General features: G+C 46.0%; 9 protein-coding genes across 9 annotated transcripts; 4 read left to right on the top strand and 5 right to left on the bottom strand.

Moving 5' to 3' along the window:
• The first annotated feature begins 171 nt into the window (after positions 1-171).
• Positions 172-3,028, top strand: BDQ94DRAFT_38139 (putative NADH-ubiquinone oxidoreductase, subunit G). Its single transcript, XM_026775624.1, has 7 exons — positions 172-407; positions 467-490; positions 546-597; positions 652-666; positions 719-741; positions 806-2,687; positions 2,746-3,028. The coding sequence occupies exons 1-7, from the start codon at positions 293-295 to the stop codon at positions 2,846-2,848; spliced, it is 2,214 nt and encodes a 737-aa protein (XP_026625596.1). The 5' UTR covers positions 172-292; the 3' UTR covers positions 2,849-3,028.
• Positions 3,029-3,207: 179 nt separating this feature from the next.
• BDQ94DRAFT_170818 (uncharacterized protein) lies at positions 3,208-4,531 on the bottom strand (the record flags this gene model as incomplete). Its single annotated transcript, XM_026771587.1, has 4 exons — positions 3,208-3,665; positions 3,726-4,032; positions 4,083-4,300; positions 4,375-4,531. The coding sequence occupies 4 exons, from the start codon at positions 4,529-4,531 to the stop codon at positions 3,208-3,210; spliced, it is 1,140 nt and encodes a 379-aa protein (XP_026625595.1).
• A 1,073-nt stretch (positions 4,532-5,604) lies between these two features.
• BDQ94DRAFT_38119 (putative cytokinesis regulator (Byr4)) lies at positions 5,605-9,133 on the top strand. Its single transcript, XM_026775623.1, has 2 exons — positions 5,605-8,181; positions 8,229-9,133. Exons 1-2 carry the CDS (start codon positions 5,793-5,795, stop codon positions 8,804-8,806), a joined length of 2,967 nt encoding a protein of 988 aa, XP_026625594.1. The 5' UTR covers positions 5,605-5,792; the 3' UTR covers positions 8,807-9,133.
• A 7,547-nt stretch (positions 9,134-16,680) lies between these two features.
• BDQ94DRAFT_144587 (ER lumen protein retaining receptor-domain-containing protein) lies at positions 16,681-18,074 on the bottom strand. The gene is made up of 6 exons (XM_026766479.1): positions 17,855-18,074; positions 17,737-17,795; positions 17,621-17,687; positions 17,350-17,555; positions 17,051-17,301; positions 16,681-16,995 (listed from the first exon to the last, which is right to left on the bottom strand). The coding sequence occupies exons 1-6, from the start codon at positions 17,874-17,876 to the stop codon at positions 16,959-16,961; spliced, it is 642 nt and encodes a 213-aa protein (XP_026625593.1). The 5' UTR covers positions 17,877-18,074; the 3' UTR covers positions 16,681-16,958.
• Positions 18,075-18,195: 121 nt separating this feature from the next.
• Positions 18,196-18,543, bottom strand: BDQ94DRAFT_144586 (uncharacterized protein). Its single transcript, XM_026766478.1, has one exon. The coding sequence runs from the start codon at positions 18,406-18,408 to the stop codon at positions 18,247-18,249; it is 162 nt and encodes a 53-aa protein (XP_026625592.1). The 5' UTR covers positions 18,409-18,543; the 3' UTR covers positions 18,196-18,246.
• BDQ94DRAFT_38107 (uncharacterized protein) lies at positions 18,294-20,344 on the bottom strand. The gene is made up of 2 exons (XM_026775622.1): positions 20,245-20,344; positions 18,294-20,188 (listed from the first exon to the last, which is right to left on the bottom strand). Exons 1-2 carry the CDS (start codon positions 20,265-20,267, stop codon positions 18,616-18,618), a joined length of 1,596 nt encoding a protein of 531 aa, XP_026625591.1. The 5' UTR covers positions 20,268-20,344; the 3' UTR covers positions 18,294-18,615.
• Positions 20,345-20,853: 509 nt separating this feature from the next.
• Positions 20,854-22,027, bottom strand: BDQ94DRAFT_144583 (ribonuclease III; the record flags this gene model as incomplete). The annotated part of the gene is made up of 2 exons (XM_026766477.1): positions 20,854-21,904; positions 21,953-22,027. The coding sequence occupies 2 exons, from the start codon at positions 22,022-22,024 to the stop codon at positions 20,897-20,899; spliced, it is 1,080 nt and encodes a 359-aa protein (XP_026625590.1). The 3' UTR covers positions 20,854-20,896.
• Positions 22,028-22,152: 125 nt separating this feature from the next.
• BDQ94DRAFT_144582 (mitochondrial 37S ribosomal protein mS33) lies at positions 22,153-22,897 on the top strand. Its single transcript, XM_026766476.1, has 4 exons — positions 22,153-22,213; positions 22,303-22,511; positions 22,564-22,613; positions 22,670-22,897. The coding sequence occupies exons 1-4, from the start codon at positions 22,175-22,177 to the stop codon at positions 22,696-22,698; spliced, it is 327 nt and encodes a 108-aa protein (XP_026625589.1). The 5' UTR covers positions 22,153-22,174; the 3' UTR covers positions 22,699-22,897.
• A 294-nt stretch (positions 22,898-23,191) lies between these two features.
• Positions 23,192-25,166, top strand: BDQ94DRAFT_144580 (U2 snRNP complex subunit CUS1). The gene is made up of 2 exons (XM_026766475.1): positions 23,192-23,412; positions 23,471-25,166. Exons 1-2 carry the CDS (start codon positions 23,362-23,364, stop codon positions 25,061-25,063), a joined length of 1,644 nt encoding a protein of 547 aa, XP_026625588.1. The 5' UTR covers positions 23,192-23,361; the 3' UTR covers positions 25,064-25,166.
• The last annotated feature ends 1,506 nt before the right edge of the window (positions 25,167-26,672 follow it).

Below are 26,672 nucleotides of genomic sequence, written 5' to 3'. Positions count from 1 at the left end.
ATGTTGAGAAAAGAGAAAAGAGGAAGGAGAATAGCACCGGAAGGGCTTATTAAGAAAGAAAAGGGAGTAGTGCGGACTAATATATCCTCCGGATAGCCGAGCCAATCCGCAGGCGGCAATTTGCGAGTGACGCCCCGGCTCATGGCTGGCAGAATCCGAACCAAGCCAAAAGTGCTCCCTCCCATTAAGAATCACCCAGCACTATAGACTTCCACCGACGCTTCCTGATTACCTCCATTGCGCTTGCTACTTAAATTTACTCTATCCTCTCACGTTTGCTTCTATTCACAGTATGCGGCCGCAGTTATCTCGTGCGGCCGCCCGGCTCGTCCGGGTTCCCAAGGTCAACTACCCCAGGACTTTCGCGACGACAATTCCTCGCTCCGCTGAGGTTGAACTCACAATTGGTAGGCTATATGCTTCTTGCTGAACTACATAGCTTTGCTAACCTCCTTTGTTAATCTAGATGGGAAGAAAGTCTCAGTCGAAGGTGATTCCGCGTCTCAATCCATGGCTTCTTATCATCTTGCTTACATGGCTTAAAGCTGGCTCCGCTCTCATTCAGGCTTGTGAGAAGGCAGGCGCCACGGTTCCCAGGTATTTCGACCCAAAACGTCATTACTGTAGAAGATAACTAACAATAATTGACAGATACTGTTATCATGAGTATGGTCCATATTGCCAAATGCCATTGTTTTGAGTACTAATTGAATCACAGGAAACTCTTGATTGCAGGAAACTGTAAGTTTATAATTGTCATCGAGTTATTGAAGAGCTCGCTAATATTTTTGCCCCTTCTCTTAAGGCCGTATGTGTCTAGTCGAGGTCGAACGGGCGCCCAAACCTGTGGCATCATGTGCTTGGCCTGTGCAGCCCGGTATGAATGTCAAGACGAATTCACCACTTGTACACAAAGCTAGGGAGGGTGTTATGGAATTCCTTTTGGCCAACCACCCTCTTGATTGTCCGGTCTGTGATCAGGGAGGCGAGTGTGACCTGCAAGACCAGTCAATGAGGTACGGCGCCGACCGTGGGCGTTTCCATGAAGTTGGTGGCAAGCGCGCGGTTGAGGACAAGAATATTGGACCCCTTGTCAAGACGTCTATGAACAGATGCATTCACTGCACTCGATGTGTTCGATTCATGAACGATGTTGCTGGTGCTCCCGAGCTGGGAACTACTGGCAGAGGAAACGACATGCAAATCGGTACCTATTTGGAGAAGAACCTCGATTCGGAGCTGTCCGGCAACGTCATTGATCTTTGTCCTGTTGGTGCTCTCACTTCGAAGCCTTATGCTTTCCGTGCTCGTCCTTGGGAGTTGAAACATACGGAATCCATTGACGTGCATGACGCTTTGGGCTCGAATATCCGAATTGACAGCCGAGGCATGGAAGTAATGCGTGTAATCCCAAGACTTAACGACGACATCAACGAGGAATGGATCAACGACAAATCTCGGTTCGCGTGTGACGGTCTGAAGACTCAACGACTTACGACACCTTTGATTCGCCGAGAGGGCAAGTTCGTTCCGGCTACTTGGGAGCAGGCCCTGAGCGAGATTTCCTCCGCTCAGCAAAATTTGCAGCTTAAAGAGAACGAATTCAAGGCCATTGCAGGACACCTTGTGGATGCCGAGTCGCTTGTTGCCATGAAAGACTTGGCTAACAAGCTTGGATCCGATAACCTCGCTCTGGACCAGCCTGGTGGCAGCTCGCCCCTTGCCCACGGTGTTGACGTTCGCTCGAACTACCTTTTTAACTCCAAGGTCTACGGAATCGAAGAGGCTGATGCTATCCTCCTTGTTGCTACCAACCCTCGCCATGAGGCCTCTGTCCTCAACGCGCGTATCCGTAAGCAATACCTGCGCTCTGATCTGGAAATTGGACTTGTTGGGGAATCATTCGACAGCACTTTCGATTTCGAGCATCTTGGATCTGACGTCAACGCTCTCAAGGCTGCCCTTTCGGGTCAGTTTGGAGAGAAGCTCGCTTCTGCTAAGCGTCCAATGATCATCGTCGGTAGTGCTGCGGCTGAACATCAGGACGCGAAAGCGATTTTTGAAACAGTCGGCAGCTTTGTTGAAAAGCATGGCAACAACTTCAACACCCCAGAATGGCAAGGCTACAATGTTCTCCAGCGCGCGGCATCTCGTGCTGCAGCCTACGAGGTTGGCTTTACCACACCGTCTCCCGAAATCTCCCAGACCAAGCCTAAGATGGTTTGGCTGCTGGGAGCTGATGAGGTTACTACAAGTGAAATCCCAAGCGATGCGTTCGTTGTCTACCAAGGACACCATGGTGATCGAGGCGCTCAGCTTGCTGATGTTGTCTTACCTGGTGCAGCCTACACTGAGAAGTCTGGCACCTACATCAACACAGAGGGCCGTGTTCAAGTTACCCGAGCAGCGACTTCGTTGCCTGGTGCAGCTCGTGACGACTGGAAGATTATCCGTGCCACCAGCGAATTTCTCAACATTCCTCTGCCATACGATGATATCGAAGCTCTTCGCGATCGCATGGAAGAGATTAGCCCTGTGATGCGTCGATATGACGTCGTCGAGTCCACCTCCTTGGGCTCCCTTAGCAAGGTTCAGTTGGTCGATCAGAACAAGGGCACACAACCAACTGGAGCGCCTTTCAAGCGTGTTATTGAAGACTTCTACTTCACTGATTCCATCTCTCGAAGGTATGTAGAAGCGATGACCGTAATTTTGTGTGAGGAAACATTTCTAACTATGTTATAGCTCACCTACGATGGCCCGCTGCTCAGCAGCCAAGGCGACGGGTAATCCCGAAACCAATTTCATGGCTGCTGGAGAGATGTCGCCCCAGGCTTTGTATGGTTAAGATTAACACTTGTAGTTCTGATCTCCCGGTTTATCCTTATTATAGGTCTAGGCGTTGTCGTTGTAACACCTAAACATCATTTTTCTTCTGTTCATTCCTCCCAGTAATGCGTACTGCTATTGGTTTTTTCCCTCGCAGTCTAGTCTCTTGAGATGCGTGAGGATGCGTCACTAGTGATGAATTTGTATATAAGTTCAAAATAAGCTTGAGAAGCTTAACGAGGTCGTATACTTTCAGAGATATCCTTGTATGGAACGAACCATCGAATAGATCAGTTCACATATACTACAGAGTTAGATCATCGAAGAATTAGGTACATAGTCATGGTTGCACGAGGTTTTATTCCCTTCGCTATGTATTCATAGCTCATCGTCGTCTGTCTCGCCTGCAGTTTCTTCGGCAGTGTCGTGCTGATGCTGTATATTCTGTACGGTGTCTTTGCTTGATTTTGACCCTTTGGTGAATGGAAGCTCCCTGCGGGGTGGAGGTGACTGTTCTTGCAGCCTAGGTGGATGGTGAGCTTCTTCCATATTGTTCTGTTCACTTATTCCCTGATCGACGCCGGACGCTGTGGGCAAATCTTCGTCAGTGGTATCATCTACACCCACATCCTCCAATGGCTGCGGAGTCGAATTTGGTTCGTCATCCGTGTCTATCATTCTTCTTGGACTGGATTGATGCTTGGTCTGATCCAAACTCTCCGAGCCATTATCGCTTTCAGCCTCGTCATCGCTCGTTTCCACAATAGGACGTTTCGCATGCTTCATGCTCCCGACACGGGCCCCAACTTTTGATGAGGCAGCCCGACATTGACCAGCTACATTTTTATCATTCCAGTATCAGCTATTGTTGTTTTAACTCAGACATGCGACCTTACCATCGTCCACATCAATTTTCGCCGAAGCCAACAAGCGTTGTTGATTGCGGATTTTGAGCTTCTTCTGATTTAGAACCTGAGTAAAGTTTGTCATAAGCTGTTCCTCATGGCGGGATTTTGCAGTGATGAAGTCCTCAATTTGCTTATTGAGCTGCTTGATGGTATTGTCGGCTGCGCGATACTGCTGTTGCAATCTTAATAGCCGCTGCTCAAGCATATCAGCTCTGGCAATGGCGACGGCGGACCAGTCGAAGAGCTGAATATCTTGTTCATCATCCTGCTTGAGCGCTATAGAACCGAGTCTTTGCTGTGAATCATCAGCACCACATCATTATATTATTTGGTGGTCAGGTTTACAGTTATAGTTTGGATCCTCCGGCGAATAGTGAGGACCAGTTGATTGCTCTGCCTACCTAATGCCTTAATACTAGCGGATAGTTCGACACCAGATAGCAGCTCTGATTTATCTGTATTGATCTCTAGCTGACCCAAGGCACGCAGCAAGATAAGATCCCAGTCCTCATCGGTTCCCTGATAACTCTTTGAACGATGAGTCTGCGCACGAGACTGTTGCACTATTGTGACTTAGTATATCACAATACTTCAAGAAGGAACAGGTAAAGGGAACAGCATTATGGACTCTCCATACCGACCCCATTATACGGAAATTCTCCTTCCGTTGCAGCGAGATTCAAGTCTAATGCAGCCGAACTGGTACGTGTGACATGGAGAAGCACATAACTGTCGGGCTCATCAGACCTGGGGACACGTAGAACCCGAGGTGACCCATTTTCAGACGTAGACATATTGCTTTGAATTTAGCTGACAGAACTTGATGCAGTATAAAGCTATTGCATCTTACTTTATATAATGACGAAATTGTGATCTGTCTAGGCTGCCTAGGAGAGGGTGGAGTGCTGCCTGGACAAGCTGTAACTATAAGCTTTAGCCGCAAGAACCCCCAAGCTATGAAGTCCGAGCTTCGGAATCGGTGTTATGTAACTTCAGCAACTGTGGCAAGATTACCAGTCAATATTGCGACAACAGACGACTTTATCCTGAGCTAGACCTGGTATCTACAGTGGTGTGAAGCAGTACGAGGTAGTACTCGGTGAAACTGCGGTACTGGAACTCCGTTCAATTGCTGCGATCGGCCGACTATGTGGATCGTCGTTGCGAGTATCCCAGCAACAGACAGTCAACTAGTAGTCTACCTAAGACCTATGCAGTGCTAATAAAGGGACTAGCGAATGCTGAGTGGGTAGCAACTTATTACTGTTTAGGAGGCCATTTAAGGAGATGTAGCAATATCCAATAAAAAGGGAAGAAAATGGTGATACTAAAGCCAAGTTTGGTCCAAAACGAACATACTTTGGAGTACTAATTCTCGTCAACATTGCCGACAGTACAGCCAAGCCCCTCCGCCCTTTTTTCTTGCCGTACTTTCTTTCCCTATGGCATCACATTCATCATTTTTGGCATACAGGCGAGGTTTGGTAGCTGGCTCCGTGATCGTTCGTTGTTAATCATCATCTGGTGCCATCGCGCTCTTGAGTCGGCGTTACGTCCATCCCATGCTTTTCCCTTGTTCATATTTCGCAGGTTGCGTTCCTCACCTCCGTTCCATTCCCTTCTAACTCCCACGCACCACGCGCCAATACTCGAGCGAATTCCTGAGCACACTCTCTGACCTCACGTTGACCAATCTGTCTGCTTTCTGTTGAATCTGGGCATTACATGCGACTACTTGTTTGGCCTCGCAACCTCCCGCCCATATAGATAGCGGCTTCTCAGTCGAGTTTCCCTTATTTGGGACACCATCAGGCTTCCCCCTCACGCCTCCTGACGCTATTGCTTTTGTTTTCTTGCCGATGCACGATCATACGTCGTCTATCCGATTCGAGTAATTGACGCATAATCACAATCTGACTTGTCTTACCAAACACGGAATGACTTTGCTTTCCCTTGGCAGCCGAATCTCAGCGCTCGTGTGCTTCCAATCTGCTACCTAAAACCCCGAAGATCTTTGATCTCCTACATGAGCATACGACAATATAGTGCGAGAACATGGCTCCATTCACCCTTGAGGTACGCCATAGTGAGGAAGAAACGATCGAGTGTTGGGACGATGACGATGATCTACAATGCTATGAGGATATCCAGCTACGAGCCGCATCGACAGCTACATCTGTGACGACATCGTCAGTGCGTCGGTCGGGGCACCGAGATTCGATTTCATCGCGTCGCTCAGGACGTTCCGACATTGATTCCAACGCAGGAGGCGACGAAGATTGGCAGGTTCAGCTGTTGGACAATGACGAGATCATCACCGAAGAAGCTATTGCCTCTGCCAGAAACGCTGGGATACCTTTGCCTACGAACGTCCCTCGGTCGGCGCTCATTGGAGGCACCATCAAGCGTCTCGGACACAGAAAGCAGAGGAAGGATATTGTCGACGACTGGTCAGATGACGTCGAATTTCCAGGTCCTGACAGCTCCCTTGAACTAAAGCGTTCGCTTAATACGTGTTTTCCTGAATCTCTTCGGCAAATCAATTCCGCTGCCGCAAGCCCGACCAAAACCTCCGCCCCGTCTTTTTGGGATAGCGAGGTCTCTACACGCCTTCAGTCAGCTCTTGCTATCACCTCTATTTCACCACAAGATAGCGGACTCGCTGATACTCAAGATGTTCCTACAATTAGAATTGCCAGGCCTCGGTCGCCAGACAGAGCAACGCTTATCGATAGCCCGCCCCCTGAGAGAGGCCAGGATTCCACAGACAATTTCGAAGATGATTTCGAGTTACCGACGGATGACATTCTACTCCGCCTGTCTCCTAGAAAGACAGCCATGGAAACTGCAGGTCCTACTCCTGACGATATCGACGTAGATTGGTCAGAAGGCAGTATTGGAGTACGGTTCGGGGGCACTGCAAGAGATCATCCATCAAATCCGAGCTCTTCGGTTTCCGTTGTCAGCCCAAGTTCATCGAGTTGTCTCACGGCTGAGAGTGAAGATGAGGGCCTTGATGGCATCGTCATCCCAGAAGGCCCGCTTGACTTTGAAGCATCCTTGAGGAAGCGGAAAGAATCGCCCAGTGACGACGTACGGTTAGAACGGCCTTCAGTTAATCAAGCGCCACTCGTTACTGACGACTTCTTCTCGGGCCTTGAAATCAATAATGGTGAAGTATTCGATCCTCGCAGGCTGTCGATAAACCCTAACGTCAAGTGTAAAACGGAAATTCCCAAGAGTCCTGCGCGGCACTCGACAACCACAATCACATTCACGAACACGGCGATTTCCCCAAAGACTCGAATTCCACGCCTTTCAGGACACGACCGTCCTCATTCAACACACCTCGAGACTGTGTCGGAGAGCGGTGCTCCCTTGTCAAGGTTTCGGTCATCGCAGCGCCGGGCTGGGGGTCATTCCTCACAGTCTTCCGTCTCCAGCCTTCCTGGGTTTACCTCCACATCTCAAATGCCGTCAACCCCTAGTCGACGGCCCATGGGGGCCGGTGTATCAAATGATAGCTTTGTTAGTGAACGTGTAACTTCGGGAAGGCAACTACTAAGGGCCAAGCGCTCAATGCCAACGTTACGAAATATGCATCAGGCTATCTCAAATTTTCAAAGTCTGCCTACAGCTCAAGATGGTTCGGACGTGCCTAAATATTACGCCACCCGACCAAAGACTCCTGTTGACCGGTTAGGAATCGATGCGAAGACTTTCGCCCGTAAACCTCAAGCACCATTCCTCCCTGCCGGTGCCTCGGATAAGCAATCGCATCATGCCAGCGTCAAAAATCATCGATACAATCGTCGGTCCAGTTCAGATGGCCCCAATGACGCCACAAATTCTCAAGGACATGGAACCCGACTGCCGCGATCTACTCGCCATGACACAACGGGTAAGACTCTCAATGAGTCAAGTCCAGAGACATTAGTCGCTGCAAGCAAAAGAACACTTACGCGACCTACTCGACGGCGTAATTTTGGCGATGGTTCTGAATTAGCACTTTTTGACGATTTGCCCACATCTTCTTCAGCAGAGAAGAGATTCGTGAAGCATCCTTCGGGGCGAGGTGTTCCGAGAACACTTAGGAGTAAACTAAGCCACGGCCAGTCTAACTCAGCGAAGGCAGATGCCACAAGTGAACAAGCCACACCTAGTGCTACAGTCAGGCTAAACAATGTTACGCCAAGATTCGCACGGGATACAAACGCTTCGAGGAATGCGAGAGAACAGCGCATTGCATCGTTAACAAATACGCCAAAGAGCCGCGACAACCACCCACTTGCTCCTCTTGGGATGAATTGGAAGCCTGCGAATGTCTCGCGGGTGCCGTCGAACTCGGCAACTATCCGGAGCAGGAAAAGCAAAGCCGCGCCAATGCCTGTCTCCAAACCACAATTGATCAAACCCATGGGTACGGGTGTGCAAGAGCCCAAATGTAAATTCAGCTCCATTACTTGATATGAAAAGTGCTGACATCCTTAGCTGTTAACGGTATGCGTTATAATCCTAATTCTTTTTGCTGGGAGGGGAATGAAAATCTAGTGCAAGATTTTGACACCATGTCCCCCAAGTCACCAAAGCCGACCCCTGCTCTTATCACGAACATAGGTGCTATGAAGAATGTGCAAGTCGTCGGCGGAATGGTGTTTGATCCACAACGTATGTGCTGGCTCAAGTTGGCGCCATTTCAGCCGGGGAAGGATGGACTGGTTGCTATTCAAGACGAAGATGATGTCTTTGCAGGTCTAGATGACCTAAAAGAGCCGTCTAATACTGCTGGTGGACGAATGTCGGGCGCCTATGATGAATTCGGTCTCGCGACCAGTGGTGATGACCGCAGCTACGAAGATTCTTCGGACGAATGGCCCATGACGGAAGAGTTTGACGTGGGCCCAGAGTTTATCAGGCGCCAGCGTGCGGAAGAAGACAAGTGGAGGCGTAAGGTCGATAGATGGACCACTCATGATCGTGAGAGGTTCGGGGACGGTTGGAGATGGGCTATCCGAGATCTGGTGAGATTCAATAGCACGCTCAGCGCACAGCACCTTGACCGCACATGATTCGGTCGCAAGTGGCGCTTCCAAGAACAGGGGGTCCGAGAGTATCAAAGAAGTGGTGAAAGGCCGCTGCTGTTGCATTGAAGCAGCCCCTATTGGCCTGTGCACTCCAACCCTGCTGCCAGCTTTCCATGGCAAATATTGACGAGAAGGGAAGAACTCATGATTTTTCTACGAGACTATGACTTAAAGAGATGCGGTTTGCTTTGCTTTTTATGAACCGATTGGTGTATGTAACTTACTACCATGTCATTGATGGACAGATGACTTTCTCGAGGATGTATAATAACTGATCATTCTTATGTGAATCCTATTGTAAATGTTACGGGGAATCCAGGAAGGTATTTCTAATTCAAAGAGCATATGGCTACTGGCGAGGGTGCTTGGACCCAGGATGTTGTAGAACATATCAAGTCTCTTACCCGTGGTAGCGCCTCGTCATTCTATAAGACTTGGATTGTCCAGGTAAGTAGTAGTAACATATGCTTGCTATATCCACCTATGGGGATAGTTGCGGATTTTCCATGAACTAATGTGGTCAGCATGGCTAATAATAACTACTTTACAATACCTACATGGGCTGGGTGTGTTCATACCGCTTGGCATGTTAGGGCTGGGCGAATGAGGCTGACAGAGATGGTCTTGAATTAACAGAACTTCTTGGAGTGATCCATTCCTCATATTTACGAAATGTAGCTTTCCTGTATTATTTTCACGTTCATGTCTATGGATGGGGCAGAGAGCATCATCCCAAGCCCTCATGGCTCCTGACAAGAGTTTGTGGTACAGCCCTAGAATCCAGGCTCGACTAAAACGACCAGTTGCGATCACAGCTAGTACTTGGCAAGTTTCCCCCTCGCGTCAGAGACTAATCTACATATCTTAGTAGATCATAAGCTTCCCTTTTTAATGGGCCCTGGCATTTCAATCAGGATGCAAAGCCCCCCACACTCCCCCCCGCCCCCTACTCTTCCTGGGAGTGCCGGATTGTTTGTATGAAGTAGCACATGCCCTGAGCCAGCGATAAAATAGTCTGCAAAGGTCCGAGACTCGATATGTCAGGATCCGTCCAGAACAACTACTGATCCATTGGTGGGCTCGGCTAATACTTCCCAGTGTTAGCTGACCCTTTGCAGGTAATGAGCAGACATACCGTGCATCTAGCAGCACACACACGCCTACATTGAATGGTAAGATACCCACGGGGGTGATCATTCATCAGCCCAGTCAACAACGCATGAATTTACGTTGAACAAGGCTTAGAGTACAGAGACGCTGTACTCAGCAAGTATTCTGTCTCTCAAACCTCTGTGAGATAAATAATATAGTCTCGGTTCCCGAGACCCCTATCGTCCACATGAACACCATTCAGCATCGACGAGACTGTTTTGGCAATTCAGATAAACATGGGACTGAGTAGATTGCCAATGTTGTCGTGTATTACGTAGGTCTATGGGGGCACCAATGTTCGATAAGGTATCATAATCTGAATTCAATCTGCCACCGTCCAGTCCGAAACCATAGTGCTGTCTCTCCGCAGAATACCCGTCCTGATACTCATTGTTTCGTCGTCGGATTTCCGAATTTGGACAAAGAACGGGTCATTGAAGATTCACATGGGTAATCTCCGCCCTCCCTCGTCGGCTGTGCAGGATTTTGGGTCCCCTTCTAAGACACTGAGATAACCTGCAGGTTCTAGGTCATGTATACCATTGCACTGTATAAGCCAAACGCATATGATTCGTGGATAGGAGGCTGCTTTTGCTGTCAACGAAGGTACTTTAAGTCAGCACGGGACTCCAAACCGCCATCATGGGGTACGGGGGCGCAGAAGGGGAAAGAGTGGTTATCTTTTATTATTAGGGTTGTAGGTAGGTAGGCGGCGAAGAAGGAAAAAGCTGTAGACGCAAGTGGAAAGGTCACTAAAGACGCGAAACAAGGCCACTAATATTATGTGTGAGCAGAAAAGAGGACCACTTAAACCACAGCAATGGTCGTGATAATGACAACTAGCGATAATCTCGCTTTCGGGTCGGTATATGTGCGGATGATATCTAGATTCTATGTATGGATCAATAAACATCATGCAGATTTCAACACACATCAGATCAAATTTCCTATCCAAAAAAATGGAAGCGAAAAGAAAGTGCTTGATAGCAGCATCTAAGTAAGGCCATGTGATAACATCCCTCCAAGCTCACGAATTATCTTCTAGCCTGTCTTAACACACAGTTCCATGAATTGGGCCCGTGCCTAACTCCATATATGTAGCATACGCATACCGTTGAACCCTCAGAAAGCCGGCATTTCCCCGTAGTAGTAAGCGTACAGACATACTAACCTGGCAGCAGTCAGCTACTAACTTCCCCAAACTAGCGTACTTCAACCTCTTACTGTATATACATGGGGCTAAGGCAATTATAAGTTCAGTGGCGGCATCTACAGGCTGTATGTAAGCTTCATGGGTACAGGATTCAGGGTATATCCCTGCTTGTTTGAGCCATCCGTAAGACAAAGAGTAACCCAATGTAGGTAGAGATTTGGCTAAAAACTGGGTAGGGACAAGGGGTAATAATTTAAGCAGGTCTGCTCCTTGCACAAAATGTTCATTGGTGCTGGACATGGGTAGCAGAGATTGAAGAAGGCGGGTGGAACCCTTACAAAGGTTAAGCATCGACTTCACATTTCATGGGGAATGGGGAAAGGGATTGCAATACTCACTGGTCTATGGGTTTTATTCTCTAATTCTCAACTATAAGAGTAGACTCTCATCTACAATATCGACACCAGCAAGGGTTACACAGAGTATCGAATGTCAAACTGGGTGAAGACAGTATTTCATGCAGTCAGTTTCGGACACTTGCATTGCGCGTAGATGGAGAAGACAGATACAAAACACGAGTTACACGGTATAGTGTAAAGGAAAGTTTCCATCCAATCTTACTTTCAGGGGGGTACAGCCCTTGTGATGATGACATACCTACTCCTAGTTCCGCTCCCAGTACTCGATTTTGTCAAGCCCTCCTTTCGCATGGGTGGCCCCGAGTCAAGCCGGACTGATGATATTTAGAGCAAGCGTGGTGGCTAGTAACCCTCTGCCTTGAAAGATTGGATATTTGCCTAGCAGTGCTTGCTCTCTGCTCTAGTTCGTCAAGCATCATTTTTGGTTTGGCTTACCGCAAACCTAAATAGGGCTAATAGATGAAAGTAAAGACCCTGCTCATGTGACTGGTATCACTAAGTAGTTAGTAGACGGGATGTTTGATTGACACCATCCATCGTTTGCTTCTCATTGGACTTCTATTTTCTTCAAAGGGCATGGTGATCAGTGTAGACAACGCTGATACCTGTCTACCCACTAGATTCTAATGTTTTTCGCTATATGCCCCCTTTTCCCTTTTCTTTTCTTTTTTTCTTTTTTCTTTTTTTTTTTTTTTTTTTTTTTTTTTTTTTTTTTTTTTTTTTTTGTCCTTCTGTACTTGTACCTCCCTGTTGGGATATTATTTGCAGTTAGGCGATCTTCATCAGTCACTTTGGTGTATCTACGAGATCCCCAAGGTATTAGGTATGTGTCCTAGGTACAACCCTGGCCGTGGTCACCATTATACACCCAATGGCCACCGGTGAACTAGAGTCTAAAGGACAATCAAGGGTATTGCAACCCTCACCCCAAACGTTCTCCCCTGGACAACCTCCCTTGGAGCTTGTGTGTTAACTAGTTTTTTGTCTCTGTCTCCCCCCAGTCCCGCTTTTCTCTTCCCTGTCTTTGCTACTGTTCGGCATCTGGCAATCAGCTCAAAAAAAAAAAAAAACACCACCTGTGTACGAACTATGTAAAGAGGTGCCGTCCCCTAGTCAATTCAGGTTCCTACATACCTACCCTGTCTTGTTCATAAGCGCCCAAAATCCGGGTATCGCACATTTAGCGTATCACGTTTCAAAAGGAATTTTGGTGTTAAGCAGAGTTAGTCGCCAGCTCATACATACATTAACACACCTACAAGGGGGTACATAACTACCCAGGTATCTACCTATTCTTGTATCTGGCGGTTACTCAACAAGAAGAAAAAGAAAAGAAGGAAAATTCCCAAGGCGAAGAAACAGCAGAATGGTTTCCAAGATTGCCAGTTGTCATCCAATCGAGTACCGACGATGCTGACGGCGGCAGCGGCGACGATGTTATTGATGACGTTGTCTTCAGTATCCGCGACAATTCAGAAGGGGATCTGAAAGGCAGCCAATTAGCCTAGGCAAGCGGTTTGGGGATTGACTCTGAGAAGGACCAGCACAGCCACTCTGCAATATTCTCTGCTTGGTGGTGGTCTTTACTACCTCCTGGCCGTACCTACTTTGGACATCAGTGATGTTGTCTATCATGACGTTCAGGTATTGCATCAGTTATATTTGCACACGAACCAGGCCTCGATTATTGTGATACTATTCAGTTTCTTGCCTCCACTAACCAGCTGCAGCATCAGTTCTTCATCCATTTCCTTCCTAAGCGTGGGACTCGTGTACTGCAGGAGCTGTCTTATCTGTCCTTATTGGCTGATATTGTTGGCAACTGTAAAACACCTGTCTCCATCATACGGTGGCTCATGGAGACCATGACTTTGTATGGAAGAAACACTAACGGCAGGCACAATTTTCTCCACTTAGATGACTGTCGCCCAGATACGGGCAAGTAATCTCTGTTTAATTCGTCATTTCTACTTATGTTGATCTTATGCTGACATCAAACTGACGCCTTGTCTGACGCAGAAACAAGCCTGTTCAGTCTGCCAAACAGTATATACTCCAGGACGGCAATTGATCTCTCGTTGCTTGTAGCTGCTGCGCTGTAGCTATCATTATTACCCATATCATTTCCATTCATGTTATTGCATTTTTGATTTATTGATCACATTTTCTTCTCTGGGCAACCTGGCCAGGGCTCTCAATTACCTAGATATCAACAGATATGCATCTTCTCTCCTCCTGCCTCGGCGCCTTTCGCTCTTGTTCCTGAATAAATATTATTCTTTATTTAACTTATAATTCAGCATTCTTTTTGATTGGGGGGCGGGGGTTTTCGCTTTCTTCTTTTGTCTCAGAATTCTTATCCTTCGAGATTCTCTTTTTCCATATTTTTTTTTCTCTATTCATACCCCTCATCTTTGTGTTATGATGCCTGATCCCTGTCGGTTCCACAGCTGCTAACCACTGCTCTCCATTCTCGTTTCCACTTTTTCTTTCAATGACTTTTCACCTATATTGCTGTGGAGCTGTTCTCATAGGTGAATCCAAAATACCTATTACCGTTTCTTCCATGCTCCCTTACATATGTATATATGTATGTATGTATTTTTTTTTTCTTCTGCAGCTCGCTTCCTCTATCCTGGCCACCCTCTCTGCGTATGCAGAGTACACATGCTTGGAGAAAGAAGCAATTTCCAAAGTTCAAGGATTATGTGGTGTTTCTTAGATGCGGCAAGATTGCAGAATGGTCAACCTTGCACCCTGTCAAATACTATGCCTTGGTCTTGTGCATATCGTACCAGCGCATCCTATACTGACCGTACTGAGGCTTCCTGGAGGGTCTGGTCAAAGCTCTGTCTGCTTTACCTTTTAACTGGCACTTTGAACCCACTTTTGCTTGACATCTTTGGCCCTACGTTCCTACTGTTGTCAGGTCACAGTAGTCTGACACACTATTGAACTGCTGAGAATCTTCCCTCTCTGTCTTGTTTAGTCTTCCCTATCCCTCAACCCTAATCCGAAGTAATAAGATTCTTTCATCTAGTCTCTCACATTGAGCTCGGTACGATTGCAAGGGTAGCGAACGCATAAAGACCACATTCCAAGACGACTCCACTAGAAGCTCAGTCATACGGTCTTTTTTCCGAGTGTAACTGCAATCACAGTCTTTTTCCCCGTCTAAAGAATTATAGGTACCTCTGGGGTTTGGCAGACCTTTTTTCAACATGAGTGGTTACCCAGGGCGCAATCACGATGGCTCTGACAGCTACACGGTGAACCACCAGCTCCTACCTGTTCCGTACAGTCACGGTGACAGTCACGACTTTGGGTTAAATGATTCAGGATCGTATCCTTTCCAGCAGCAATCATTCAGTACCTATGCATCACATTTTGGTTCACCCTATAGCCATTCTGGCATCACATCCAGCACGCATCATCTGTCACCACATCATTCACCGGGACATTCGGTCCCATCGACTCCTGATCATGTACCTCTTCAGCATCACATCCAATACATGCCTCAGTCACGTTACCTTCAATCACCAGGGTTTCTGCCACTTCGTGATGCATTTAGCGAGGCAGATATTGAAAGCCAGGATTCACAGAATGAGAATTCGATGCTATCGGAGCCAGTCATCCCTCCTCTGGACGGCTTTCCTAATGTAAGAGAGTTTGATCAATTAATGAAAAGGTAGGACGAACCCCTTAACATTGGAGTTACATTATATGCATGCTCAATGATTTGACAGCTATGTGGACGACCTTTCCGTCAAAAAGCAGGACAAGGCTTTGATCCACGCCAAAAGAGCACGAAACATCAAGACAGTGCTGATGGACCCCAAGGATACGGCTGTAGAGTCAGCCCAATTCCGGTAATTTGCCCCATTGCAATTCATATATGATCACATTACTTGAAGCTAAAGTTTGTGTTGTTCTAGCTTCTGGGTGAAAAAAATGTTCAAGCTCCAAACAATCGGGACCGGCACATCAGATGTTCGTCTACAGTCCAAGCTATTTAGGGCCTTGCGTGCTAACCTTGGCTGCGATTTTCAAGTGCACGAAAATGATCTGCCATGAGGGGAAACCAGTGGCTATTCGGGAGAAACTCTTCAAAATACTTACTAGAGCACATCAACAATGCCAACATGGAGGCAGAGACAAAACATCAGCTCGAGTTAGACAAATCTATTCATGGTAAGCTCAGATTCCCAACTTATCTTTTGATACTGGTGTCGAAAGGTCAGAGAAATCGCATGTATCATTTCTGATTCTTATTCTTATGTTATCACTTCTTCGTTCTTTTCGTTCTTTTCGTGTTTTTCTTATCTTGTTCTTCTCTTCGGGTCCATTTGGTCTCTCTACCAATCCCCAGCAAGTCCCAAGTTAACCACCGGTCAAGGGTTCCGAAGGAACTTATTTCACGCTTTGTCAAGATATGTCCGACCTGCCAAGTGCGTCGAGGGGGTCCGCGCTTGACACCTCCGAGTTCGAGAAGAAGCTCACCTCGCCTAGAGGTGCTGTCCCGTTCACCAAAGTTACCATCGCCGCCTATGTCAAGGCGTGATTCCACTCTGAATGGACAGCTTGCCTTGGAAAGACCGCAGTCGGACTACTTTACCCAACTTAGCAGCCACAGCACTTGGTTGGACAGCCAACGATCTCTGCAAGAGAAGCAAGCCATCAGTGCAGGCCACGTGCGCTCCTTCAATGGGGGAACGATGGGCCATCTGCCAAGTACACTTTCAGGAACTCTGGACTCATTTCATGGAGATTTGCCAGTGTCGTCATCTCAAGTTAGCTACAATGCGGTCTATCCTTCCACCAACGGGCCGTCTAGCCATAGGAATTTCTAGAGGGGTGGATATTCATAACTTTTGCTGCATGAACAAGTCGATAAAGCAGGCAACTCAGAACTTGATTGGGGATGTTGGTATAGCACGTTTCGACTGCCTCATGTGGCCACCTGCATAATTAATTAGACAAGCTTCTCTAGTCTATTATGGCACGGTCTATCATTTTCTTGTATCCTAATGAACATCGCAATTGAACCTGAAACGTGCACCATAGGTCTCTAATGCTGGGAGTTCGCATTGCTACATTTGATCAACATCAGCGTCAGCATGGATGTCTGTGAGAGTATGGAAAATGCATTGTATTGGACTAGACCATCACCGAGACTATAATTATAAAGACGCTAGACGACTTGTCCCCTCGCAGGGGTTGGACGAGTCTATAGTGCGTACCGACCAAGATCAGTTGTGTGTGAATGTTAACTACCTCAAGAAAAGTACCTATTGCTGAAGGAAAGTTGAAATTCAATGGTAGATAGACACACTATTCTCCTCCAACGGCTGGCTATCCTCCTCGGAACTTGCAACGCCGTTTATGACGAAACCAGTCACCATGTACGCCGAACTTAAACAGGCAATGAGAACTTCTTACCCTTCATAACCCTGTATGACAGTTAGCGCCCCTGGGTACTGATAGAGGAAACTTGCTGGGACTCACTTGGTGTAATAGATATAAAAGAAATCAGAATATAAGAGTGTCTGGATGATACCGGCTACAACAGGGATAGGCTGAAAGTGGCTCTCTGCGAAATAGCGATAAATCCAATTGGGGATGTAAAGGGCACGATACAATCCCAAAGCGAAAAGATAATGCGTTGTTATGGTGTCCGCCTCCCCAGTGCGCTGAAGCATGAAAAGCTGGGGCAAAATAGCCACGGACTCGAGCCATATAGAGAACGTCCAAAGAATCTAGAAAGGTCAGATGAGGTGTGACAAATGTCCTGCGAGGGGGTTTACCTCTGAGACGCTATAGTCGTGCGGGAAAAGGAGAGCCAACAAAGCACTGAACCCGAGGAGATACTGCACTTTAAAGGTATCAGTGTTGGGGTCATGCGTTGGCTTATAGTCGTTGAGCATGAGGTAGATGATATAAGCTGACGAGCCGATGAACAGGATTTTAAAAGTCGTATTATAGAAAGAGTCCGTGAAAGCCCAGAATAAATCTGTGATCAGAAACCAGTCAGAGAGCTAGACCTATACAATCGAGTATTGAATCCCTGAATCTTACCAAGATAACGCGTTACAAAAACCATCAAATATAGCGCCTGGGACTTGAATGAAAGCCCTGAGCAACTCTGGATCCAGTCAGAAAAATGCTAAGAATCCGTTATAATGACAGCATACACTTGAAGACTTCATCTTCTGCAATAATATGAATATAGACGCAAGATGGGAAAAGTCGGCTTGTTTGTAAGAATTAGCATGGTGCGTCAATTGAACTGAGAGCGAACAAATAACTCACCTAATAACCTGAAGATATTCATGATGGCAAAATAAGTGAGAAATCACTGGTACCTAATGGAGATTATCAAATGCTTGCTTGTTCAAATAAAGGGTTATCAATGAGAATCAGCCATGGGAGTCCTTATGACGAAGCTAGATCTCCTATGGCTAAATGTAATTGCTCTGCTAGTGGTACTCAAATATGCCTAGATGTTGACACGAAGCCTCAAGTGTATGCGCCACAGGGTGCGCCCCACATCATGTGTGATGCCGTAATACGAATAAAGCCAGCCACCAACAGGGACAGCGGGCACGGTCCATGGTACCTGGCTACCTGCAGCAGCAGCTAACCACTTCGATCTTGATCTGTCTTAGCTAACCGGACGCCTGCCCTATGTGGATGAGTTCTAACTACATAAGGTAAGACTGGGGCACTGCCCGATTCTTGAGAAGGGCCGAAAGGGTAATACTAAAAAAAAAAAAAAAACTAACTAAGACGAGAAGATAATCATCACGCTTATGGCCGTAGTACTTCGTTACATGTAAGAGAAAGTGCACATATCCAGCAACCATTATTCAATGGTGCATTTCTTGTGAACTGTACTCGATACTGCTAAAGATTCAAGTTTGTAACTAGCCTTGTGAAATAAGGATTGAATAGATAGGATACTGCGGATCATGAGTTGTGTGGAATTGAAGAGGTTGATATGTTTTCTACTTGCTTTGCTATTGGAGACGGCAATGGCTGGTATGTCAATAATAATGTGCCTTGACCCAATCTCAGAACATCGCACCAACATGAACGCCTTCACCATCAGCTATACGTTGTAGGTGTCCTTCTGCCAGTTCACTTTTTAATGCACAAATAGAACTTTCCCTGTCTAGCCTATCCCAATCTCGGATCCCAACTCGCCTTAGCTTCTGACTGTCCGCAATCTGTTCAAAAAGTCTGTCTTTATCTGTTTCCAATTGAGACAGGCGTTTCTCCATGGCAATATCAAGTGCCGAAGGAATGATTTTGCCTTCAGGTATAATTTGGTGAAGGCCCGCAAGGTGACTAAGATGTCTCGGGATGCGAGCGGGATAGGAAGACCCGGTAATGCTACCTTGTCTGCTGGGATGGGGGCGGGGCAACTCAACGCCAGGACCTGTTGACATAAGACTACTGCGCGGACCAGTCGGTGGGGAACCGTGGAGTCCGGTAGCCGCAGGCCCACGGCGGACTGGGGAGGCTGTCCAGGACGACTCCTTAAAACTTGGACCGCCGCGTGGCCGAGTTGGAGCTGACAGCAACGAAATGTTTGACCCACGATTCTGCAACATTACTTTAGACCCATGTGATGGGCCAGATGGCGGTATTTGACCCTGCAACATGTGGCCGTATGCCTTTGGTTGTACTGGAACGTTGCGGGATTGGTATGTATCCGGTTGGCCAGAAACTAATCCAGGAGCTTCGGTTACCCGCTGTTGTGACCTGACGCTTCCAAAATCTTGCCCATTGCCCGTAGGTCGTTCTGGCGCTGGCGATTGATGCCTCGGTTCCTCGGGTGCGGGCTTGCGACTGAGCGAACAGGCTCGCTCTCCTCGAGAGGACTGATCTGAAGTCCTCGAAAGACATCGAGGAGGGTTTTGGTGAGGTGGCGACCGGCTTGGGGCATTGGATGAATTCAAATTGAGTCTTTCAGTGAAAGGAGACGAACGTCTTGAAGTTGGGAGTGAGCCAGATGCGGATGTACGCATAGGTGATGCGCCCTTAGGAGATGCTGATCGCCGCTTCTTATTTAAAGGAATATCTAGGTGGCGTTCCCTGCGTCCTCCATGAAAAGGGCTTCTGGATCTATGGGAAAATTGTGCACGGCTGCCAGTATCACGAAGTGGAATGTCAGGCTTTGTATATATGTCGCCAGAAGGCTGATTCCGCTCCCGCCTTGAAAACCTGTAGTCATGGCTCCGCGGTGAAATCTCCCGGGGGCGTTTATGGTTACCCCGACTCCATGAGATATCACGCTGGCGGCTTTCGCCATATGGAGACCTTGAGCGCCACGAGGCTTGGTGAGGCGACCGATTCCTTACCTCACCTCGTCTAGGCGAGAACCGCCTTGGCGATGGACATGGCTTTGAATATGTGCCCATTCCAACTTCCCCCCTGTAAAATGATGGACTGCGTGAGAGGCGACGTCTTGGGGCCGGTGGTGAGCGACTGCGCACACGGCCATACGTCCGACCATGTGAGGGAACCCATGTATCTGCAACAAGACGAGGAGAATGAACTCGCGGGGGCGATCTGCTCCGTCGTAAATAAGCGCGAGGACCACCAGGACGGTAACTCTCTCCGCCACGGAGATCATCAAATCTATTCGCGGTCATCTTTTTAGCCACTATCAAGACGGGGTGATAGCTCGAACCAACCTTCTGCTGCGGTCCCAATCCATCTCCTTTTGTGCCGTCGCAAGTAGGATGGAGCGCGCCAGGTAGTTATGTCCTTGGTTCAGGCTGAGTTCAGTCTATGATCATTTCAAATTGAGAATAGCACATGCTGTACGGAGTATGTCCGGTGGTGACGGGTATTCAGTGTCACGTGTTTTCCCACAAACCTCACCACTGGACAAAGGTGGAGGTGCTATGTATGTAGTATACGATACCATCAGTTTTTATTGTCTATTGTAGGGAAATCACAGACAGAATTTCACGGTTCTTGCGCCTTTACAGGGGATCCGCGAAATATACTAACGATGTGACTCTGTCTACCAGCTTATTGGGCCTATTAAGTAGATAGTAAAAGACAAGTTCGCCTGTAACACGAATTTTGCAAAGCAGCAGAATAACTCCAGTACATATAGTTTATTACCTATTGGTCAATGTCCACCGATATGTGAGTGTTTTAGTTTTATGATGTTGCTGAAATGCAATCTCGACATAAAGCTTCAAGAGTGCAGTAGTCAAAGCCTGGACACTAGAGCAAGCCCATGAAATTATATAAGAGCAACACACCTACAAGGCCAGTACGTAAGTGAATTACTTGATGATATGCTGGACTGAACATAGGCTGATTGAAAAAAAATTATCTTTGTGCTAGATGTGCTTTCTTAACTTCCATGATCTTTTCGATTAGAGGTTCATTTAACAATGCCTGCTCGGCCGCCTCATTTCCTGCAATTGCTTTATTAGAACCTTGACCAGAGCCAAGGTGCTTATGGTTCCAGCCCCAGCCAGTGAGATAAACTCCGATAAAATATGTCTGTAGCCCCCTGCCGCGCTGAGCAGGAGGGCGCTCATCGATGTAATTAAGCTTAATCCCCTTGCCCATGATTTTCTTTGCGAGTGCTTCTTTGGCATGCAAGGCGGATTTTGGTTTTTCAAGCTTTTCAAGCTTCGGAGACCACAATTGTCTTAGCCATTCTTCAGCCACACAATAACCATTGCTGGTATCTGACAGGACAACGGCAGCTACATAAGCCTCAAAGATGTCCGCCTTGGTTTTAAGCCATCTTTTGGGTTGCTTCCGATAGTCCGGAGGTACGGAAGCCCTGCTGTCGAGTCCGTACTTAGACGCATAATCAGACAGTGTCTCATTCTTTACAAGTCTCTCGCGTATTTGAGATATTTGACCCGAAGGAATATCCTGGAATCTGTCCCAGATGAGCTTCGTGGAGATAAGTTCTATATATGCATCTCCAAGAACCTCGAGCCGATCGTAAGTAGCTCCGGAGTTGTTGCTGACACCCGGGTGTGTGAAAACTGCCCTCTCAAGCATGTCATCCAATATTGGAGGTAAAGGGGGCAAAGAACACTCCACATTGGCTTCCGATGTCTCTAGCGCTAGTGTTGCACCCTCATAGCGTTTGGTAGTAGATTTTATGGTACCTGCTGCACGCTGTAATGCAGCGTCGAGCTCAGTAGCTGCAGTAAAGATATCGGTGTCGGTCTGGGATCCGTGGCTTTGAGTATCGCCGTGGCTCTGTATAATATCCTGAAGCAATGTTCTCAGAAGGACGAAATTATTCTCTTTGCTTTGCGGGCTGTGGGTGGAGGGGATTGAATCTTTCGCAAGCTGCAAGTCATCATTGTACTTCCAAGATGTCAGTGTAAGCCGAGATAAACGAGCATTTATGTTTACCTTTGCTTTCTTTTTTTCGCTATCAGAGGGTAGCGAAAATACTGATTTTCGTTTTGAACACATATTGATCATGGCGTGAACAATCATTATATATATAGACCTACAGACAGGTGCCAAAGTATGGACAATGTATGATCACGTGATCCGATATGCTAGTTGTACTGAACAGAGACTCCGCCATCGCTACCCTAACAATATCCACCCGAACACGCTGTGTCGACAATGGCGGCGTCGTACAGCAGACTGCTTGATCTGGTCAAGGTATTTAGCAGAGCGCAGCTTAGCTGTGATAACCCCCTTCATAGCTGTCTCTTTTTACTTCCCAGGCTAATCCGTACCACTCCGGCCAGGTCCAATGTCGGATCTTCTCGCTGAACTTTAATCCCGAGAGGATGCGATTAGGAAACAAGATCCTACGACAGCGTCTGCGTGGCCCGGCACTTGCAGCATGGTACCCGAGGAAGACCGTCTCATTCCGCGACTTGCAGGACACGTACAGCCGCTCAGGTCTAACAATGTTCGATGAGGCTGAGGATGATCGCGAGGAAGCAATCCAAATGTATGTTCCTTGGGGAAGTCTTTTCTACCATATGCTTATTTTCCTGGGATAGTGCGAAGTTACGAGGGAAGGGCCGACCCAAAAAGAAAAGAACGGCTGCAGGTAATGTTCAACAGTCGAGAACGGTTTGCGCATAAATGTCTAACTTGTGAACATAGAGTCGCGGTCAGCGAAAAAGAAGAAATAGATTCCCCGTGGCAAGTAATGTTGAACAGATAGTTTTATTGCAAAGGGTTATCCACTATGCTGTGCGATATGGCCTATATCGAAGCCATTGGATTAGTGCTCCCTTCAAGCTTATCCGGTTTCATGTTTTCTTCATTACTGTTTTTCCTTGTTTTCTACATTCTGGGTCTGTACATTATAAGAGTTAGATAAATCGAACATTATGACTAATTTTAAAGTATTGTATGTTAGCTAGAAGCAATTGTTTCTAGACCATCAAATGGGTGTTCGAAGAAAGGGACAGTCGTAGATACACTTCGGAATGTCATATCGCAAGGAAACAGAATTTCCATTACGACCAACTTATTAGCACACACTAGTAGTCGACCGGAGGTGAGTTGAAGGGAAAGGGACCAATCAATGGATGGAGCCGTCGGCGATGAGATCACATGACTGGTCCAGAAGGCCGCTAGATGGGACTCTTATCAAAGTGGCCTACATACTAGGAGGCTAACAATAATATCTACAAGAGAACGCGCGAATTCGCGCCACCCTTTATTACTCCTTCTACTGAGAACATAAACCCTTAAATAGTGGTCGGATACATTCAACAAAACGTCCGGCGCATCCAAGCCCAGCGCATTGCAAGCAGACGCGTTATCAAGGTGAAACTTTCGAGAGCAAAATGGGCAAGAACCAGTTGAGGCGGGCTAGGAAAAAGGCCCTTAAATTACAGGTATGATTCGTGCAGATTCTGAATTGGAGAAATGCTCACTCTTCTCGTCTATTATAAGGCGACTGAGACGTCTTCGAACACGCCCCGTGCGCAGACCCAGGTTGATGAAAACCTATCGCCAAGTATCCCCAAAGCTGCTAGTACAGAGCTACAAACCACGGTGCCCCCGGATTTTACCGATCCACTATGGCAGATGTACAAGGATGTTGTTGATAAATTTGACGAACCGGAAGATGAAAAGTCAGCTTTGAAAGAGCGTCCAAAACCAGAAATCTATTTCGACGATGATAACGAAATACCAGATGAGGAAGAGAAAGAATCTTCTTTATCGAAAAGGAAGAGAAAAGAATTGAATAAGCTTTCTGTCGCCGAACTCAAAGCGATGGTTCGAAGGCCTGAAATAGTTGAATGGACAGATACATCAGCCCCTGACCCTCGATTGCTTGTCCATTTAAAAGCACAACGCAACGTTGTCCCTGTGCCTTCACATTGGTCGCTGAAACGGGAATACCTGTCCTCCAAGAGAGGTATAGAAAAGCCGCCATTTGCTCTTCCCAAGTTCATCCAGGAGACCGGGATTTCGGAGATGCGCGATGCTGCCTTGGAGAAGCAGGAGCAGGCAACGTTGAAACAGAAACAAAGGGAGCGAGTTCAGCCAAAAATGGGGAGATTGGACATCGATTATCAAAAGTTATACGAGGCATTCTTCCGGTTCCAGACTAAGCCGGAGCTTACGCGGTATGGCGAGGTCTATTATGAGGGCAAAGAATACGAGACCAATCTTAGACACCTCCGGCCGGGGGAGCTGAGTGCTGAGCTGAAAGAAGCGCTTAACATGCCACCTGGCGCCCCTCCTCCTTGGTTGATCAATCAACAACGATACGGCCCACCCCCTTCTTATCCGGCTCTGAAGATTCCCGGTCTCAATGCCCCTCCGCCTCCTGGCGCTATGTGGGGATATCATCCTGGAGGTTATGGAAAGCCGCCAGTCGATGAGCACAACAGACCTTTGTACGGTGGCGACATATTTGGTGTGCTACAGCCCCAGCAATCGGTGCAGCAGGGCGAACCCATTGAAAAGGACCTGTGGGGAGAATTGCAAGAACCTGATATGTCAGAAGACGAAAGCGAGGAAGAGGAAGAAGCGGAAAGTGCAGATGATGACGATGATGATGATGTTGAGGCAGGAGTGCAGACCCCAAGTGGAATCGAGACCCCCAGTGGTTTGGCTTCTGCTGTTCCATCTGAGATGACAGGTCCCGAGAACATTGCTGGTGAGTTCGACGTACGGAAGCACTATCGGGGGACTCAGACCGAAGAATCAGTGGGCCAAAGAAGCGCTTTCCAGGTCATTCCCGAGAGACAGACGCAAGTGCAGGGGTTTTTCGGTGCTGATAGGGCCTATGACCTTGGTGCATCCTCGAACACTATGCCTGTGCTCGGCTTTGAAGAGAATGGCAAGAAGCGCAAAAGGCCTGGAGACGTTGACGTGTCTGTTGATCCGGATGCTTTGCACGCGAATGATGGCATTGATCGAGAAGACATAAAAAGGTTGTACGAATCCCAGAAAAAGATGAGCAATCCAGGCTGGGATTTTCAGGAGGATCTCAGCGACATGATCGCGCATGAGAGCCGAAAAAGGCTCAAATAGGCAGATGGATAAATAGCAATACTCCTTCCCACTAATGAGACATTTGGACGGTTACCGGTTGTTCGGCCATTCATACTACTCTAATTATAATGCTATTCATGTGTCAAGGAGCGGTTAACGTAATCCACGGTCACGCGGCCGTAAATCGGACAGCCCATCTCTTCCAGGGCACAATCTCCAACATCCTATCCGAAGTAATTCAATTATTATAGATACAATCAAAGTGGGCGATCTCGAATGTTGAAGGCCACAAAGGGGTTAGGAAATCATTTTCTTGTTATTAGAATTATCTAGGATGATTGAGTCACTAAGAATGATAAGACTATATATATCATTTCTGTCATTTGTTCGAGCTGCCCTTTGTGCAAAATGTATTGTGTCTATTATACAAGAATTTATAGTCTTTGGCCTGCAGATATACAAACTGTTGGAGAATAGGCAGGAGACGTGATAAGATCGATGTAAGGATACTAGTTACCGTTCTGCTTTAAAATTAATTACTGGTCTTCTGCAAGAGTTAGAATGCCAATAAAATATGAAATAAAAAGAAAAGAATATATAATATATTATTTCCTCCGCATATTATATTTATGTCTTTAATATTATTTCTCGGAGATTATGTCCCTTTAATCCTGCCTAATATTTTCATAGTTTATATAATTTTATATACTTTTTAGATAAAGAATAAATAAAGAATATTTTCAATATTATAATCTCTGTTTATTAGAATACTGTAATACAGTATTTTTTTAGTATAAATTTATCTTTATGTGCTCTATCAGTAAAATAATATTAAATATATCATTTATATTAAACATATATATAGATAATATTTACAATTATTTTACAGTTCTGTATACTAGCAGGTATAAACTTAAATATAAATAAGTTTATTTTTTTATTCAGTTGTAATTAATTATTATATTTATTTAATAATCCTTTTTGTATTATTTACTTTTATAATTTTATTATTAATACATTATCTTATTATCTTTTTTATTTAGTAGTATCTTTTCTTTAGATATTTTTTCTATTGTTTTATATTATATAACTTATCTACGGATATTTATCATTATCTAGTTTATTTATCAACTTATCAAAGTAGTTATACAATGAATTTTCTTTTTTCATAGAGTAATTCATATATTGTTAGAGGCACAGGTGTGACTCGGGCGGGTAGAAGCAAGTCATATAACTGAAATCGGATTATATGGTCTTCTATTTCTACTTTATATCTTACTGGCTTCCTAACTCTTACAGAGAATCAGTGATTAGTTCAAAATAAAATAATAGCTAATATTCTTATATATAATTAATTTTATTATATCTTTTATCTATTTCTAACAGTTCTGATTGTTTTTCTTACTACAAAGATTTAATAAAAAAGAGCTTTTTATATTTAAAATATAATATTTAAAAAGAGTTTACTTAAATCTCTAGAAATTTCAAAATAAAATCTTTTATAATAATAAAGACTGTAAATATTAAATTTAATAAATCTATTAATTTATATAATTTATTAAGCAAGGATAATATTACTATATTAAAATAAAAATTATAAAAAAATAATTTAATAATTATAATTATGAAGATAACTTGTAGAGCTAGA

Source organism: Aspergillus welwitschiae (genome assembly GCF_003344945.1).
Source record: "Aspergillus welwitschiae strain CBS 139.54b unplaced genomic scaffold BDQ94scaffold_18, whole genome shotgun sequence".
Taxonomy (NCBI): domain Eukaryota; kingdom Fungi; phylum Ascomycota; class Eurotiomycetes; order Eurotiales; family Aspergillaceae; genus Aspergillus; species Aspergillus welwitschiae.
The sequence above is the reverse complement of the archived record's forward strand: the minus strand, read 5'-3'. Positions and strand labels throughout refer to the sequence as shown.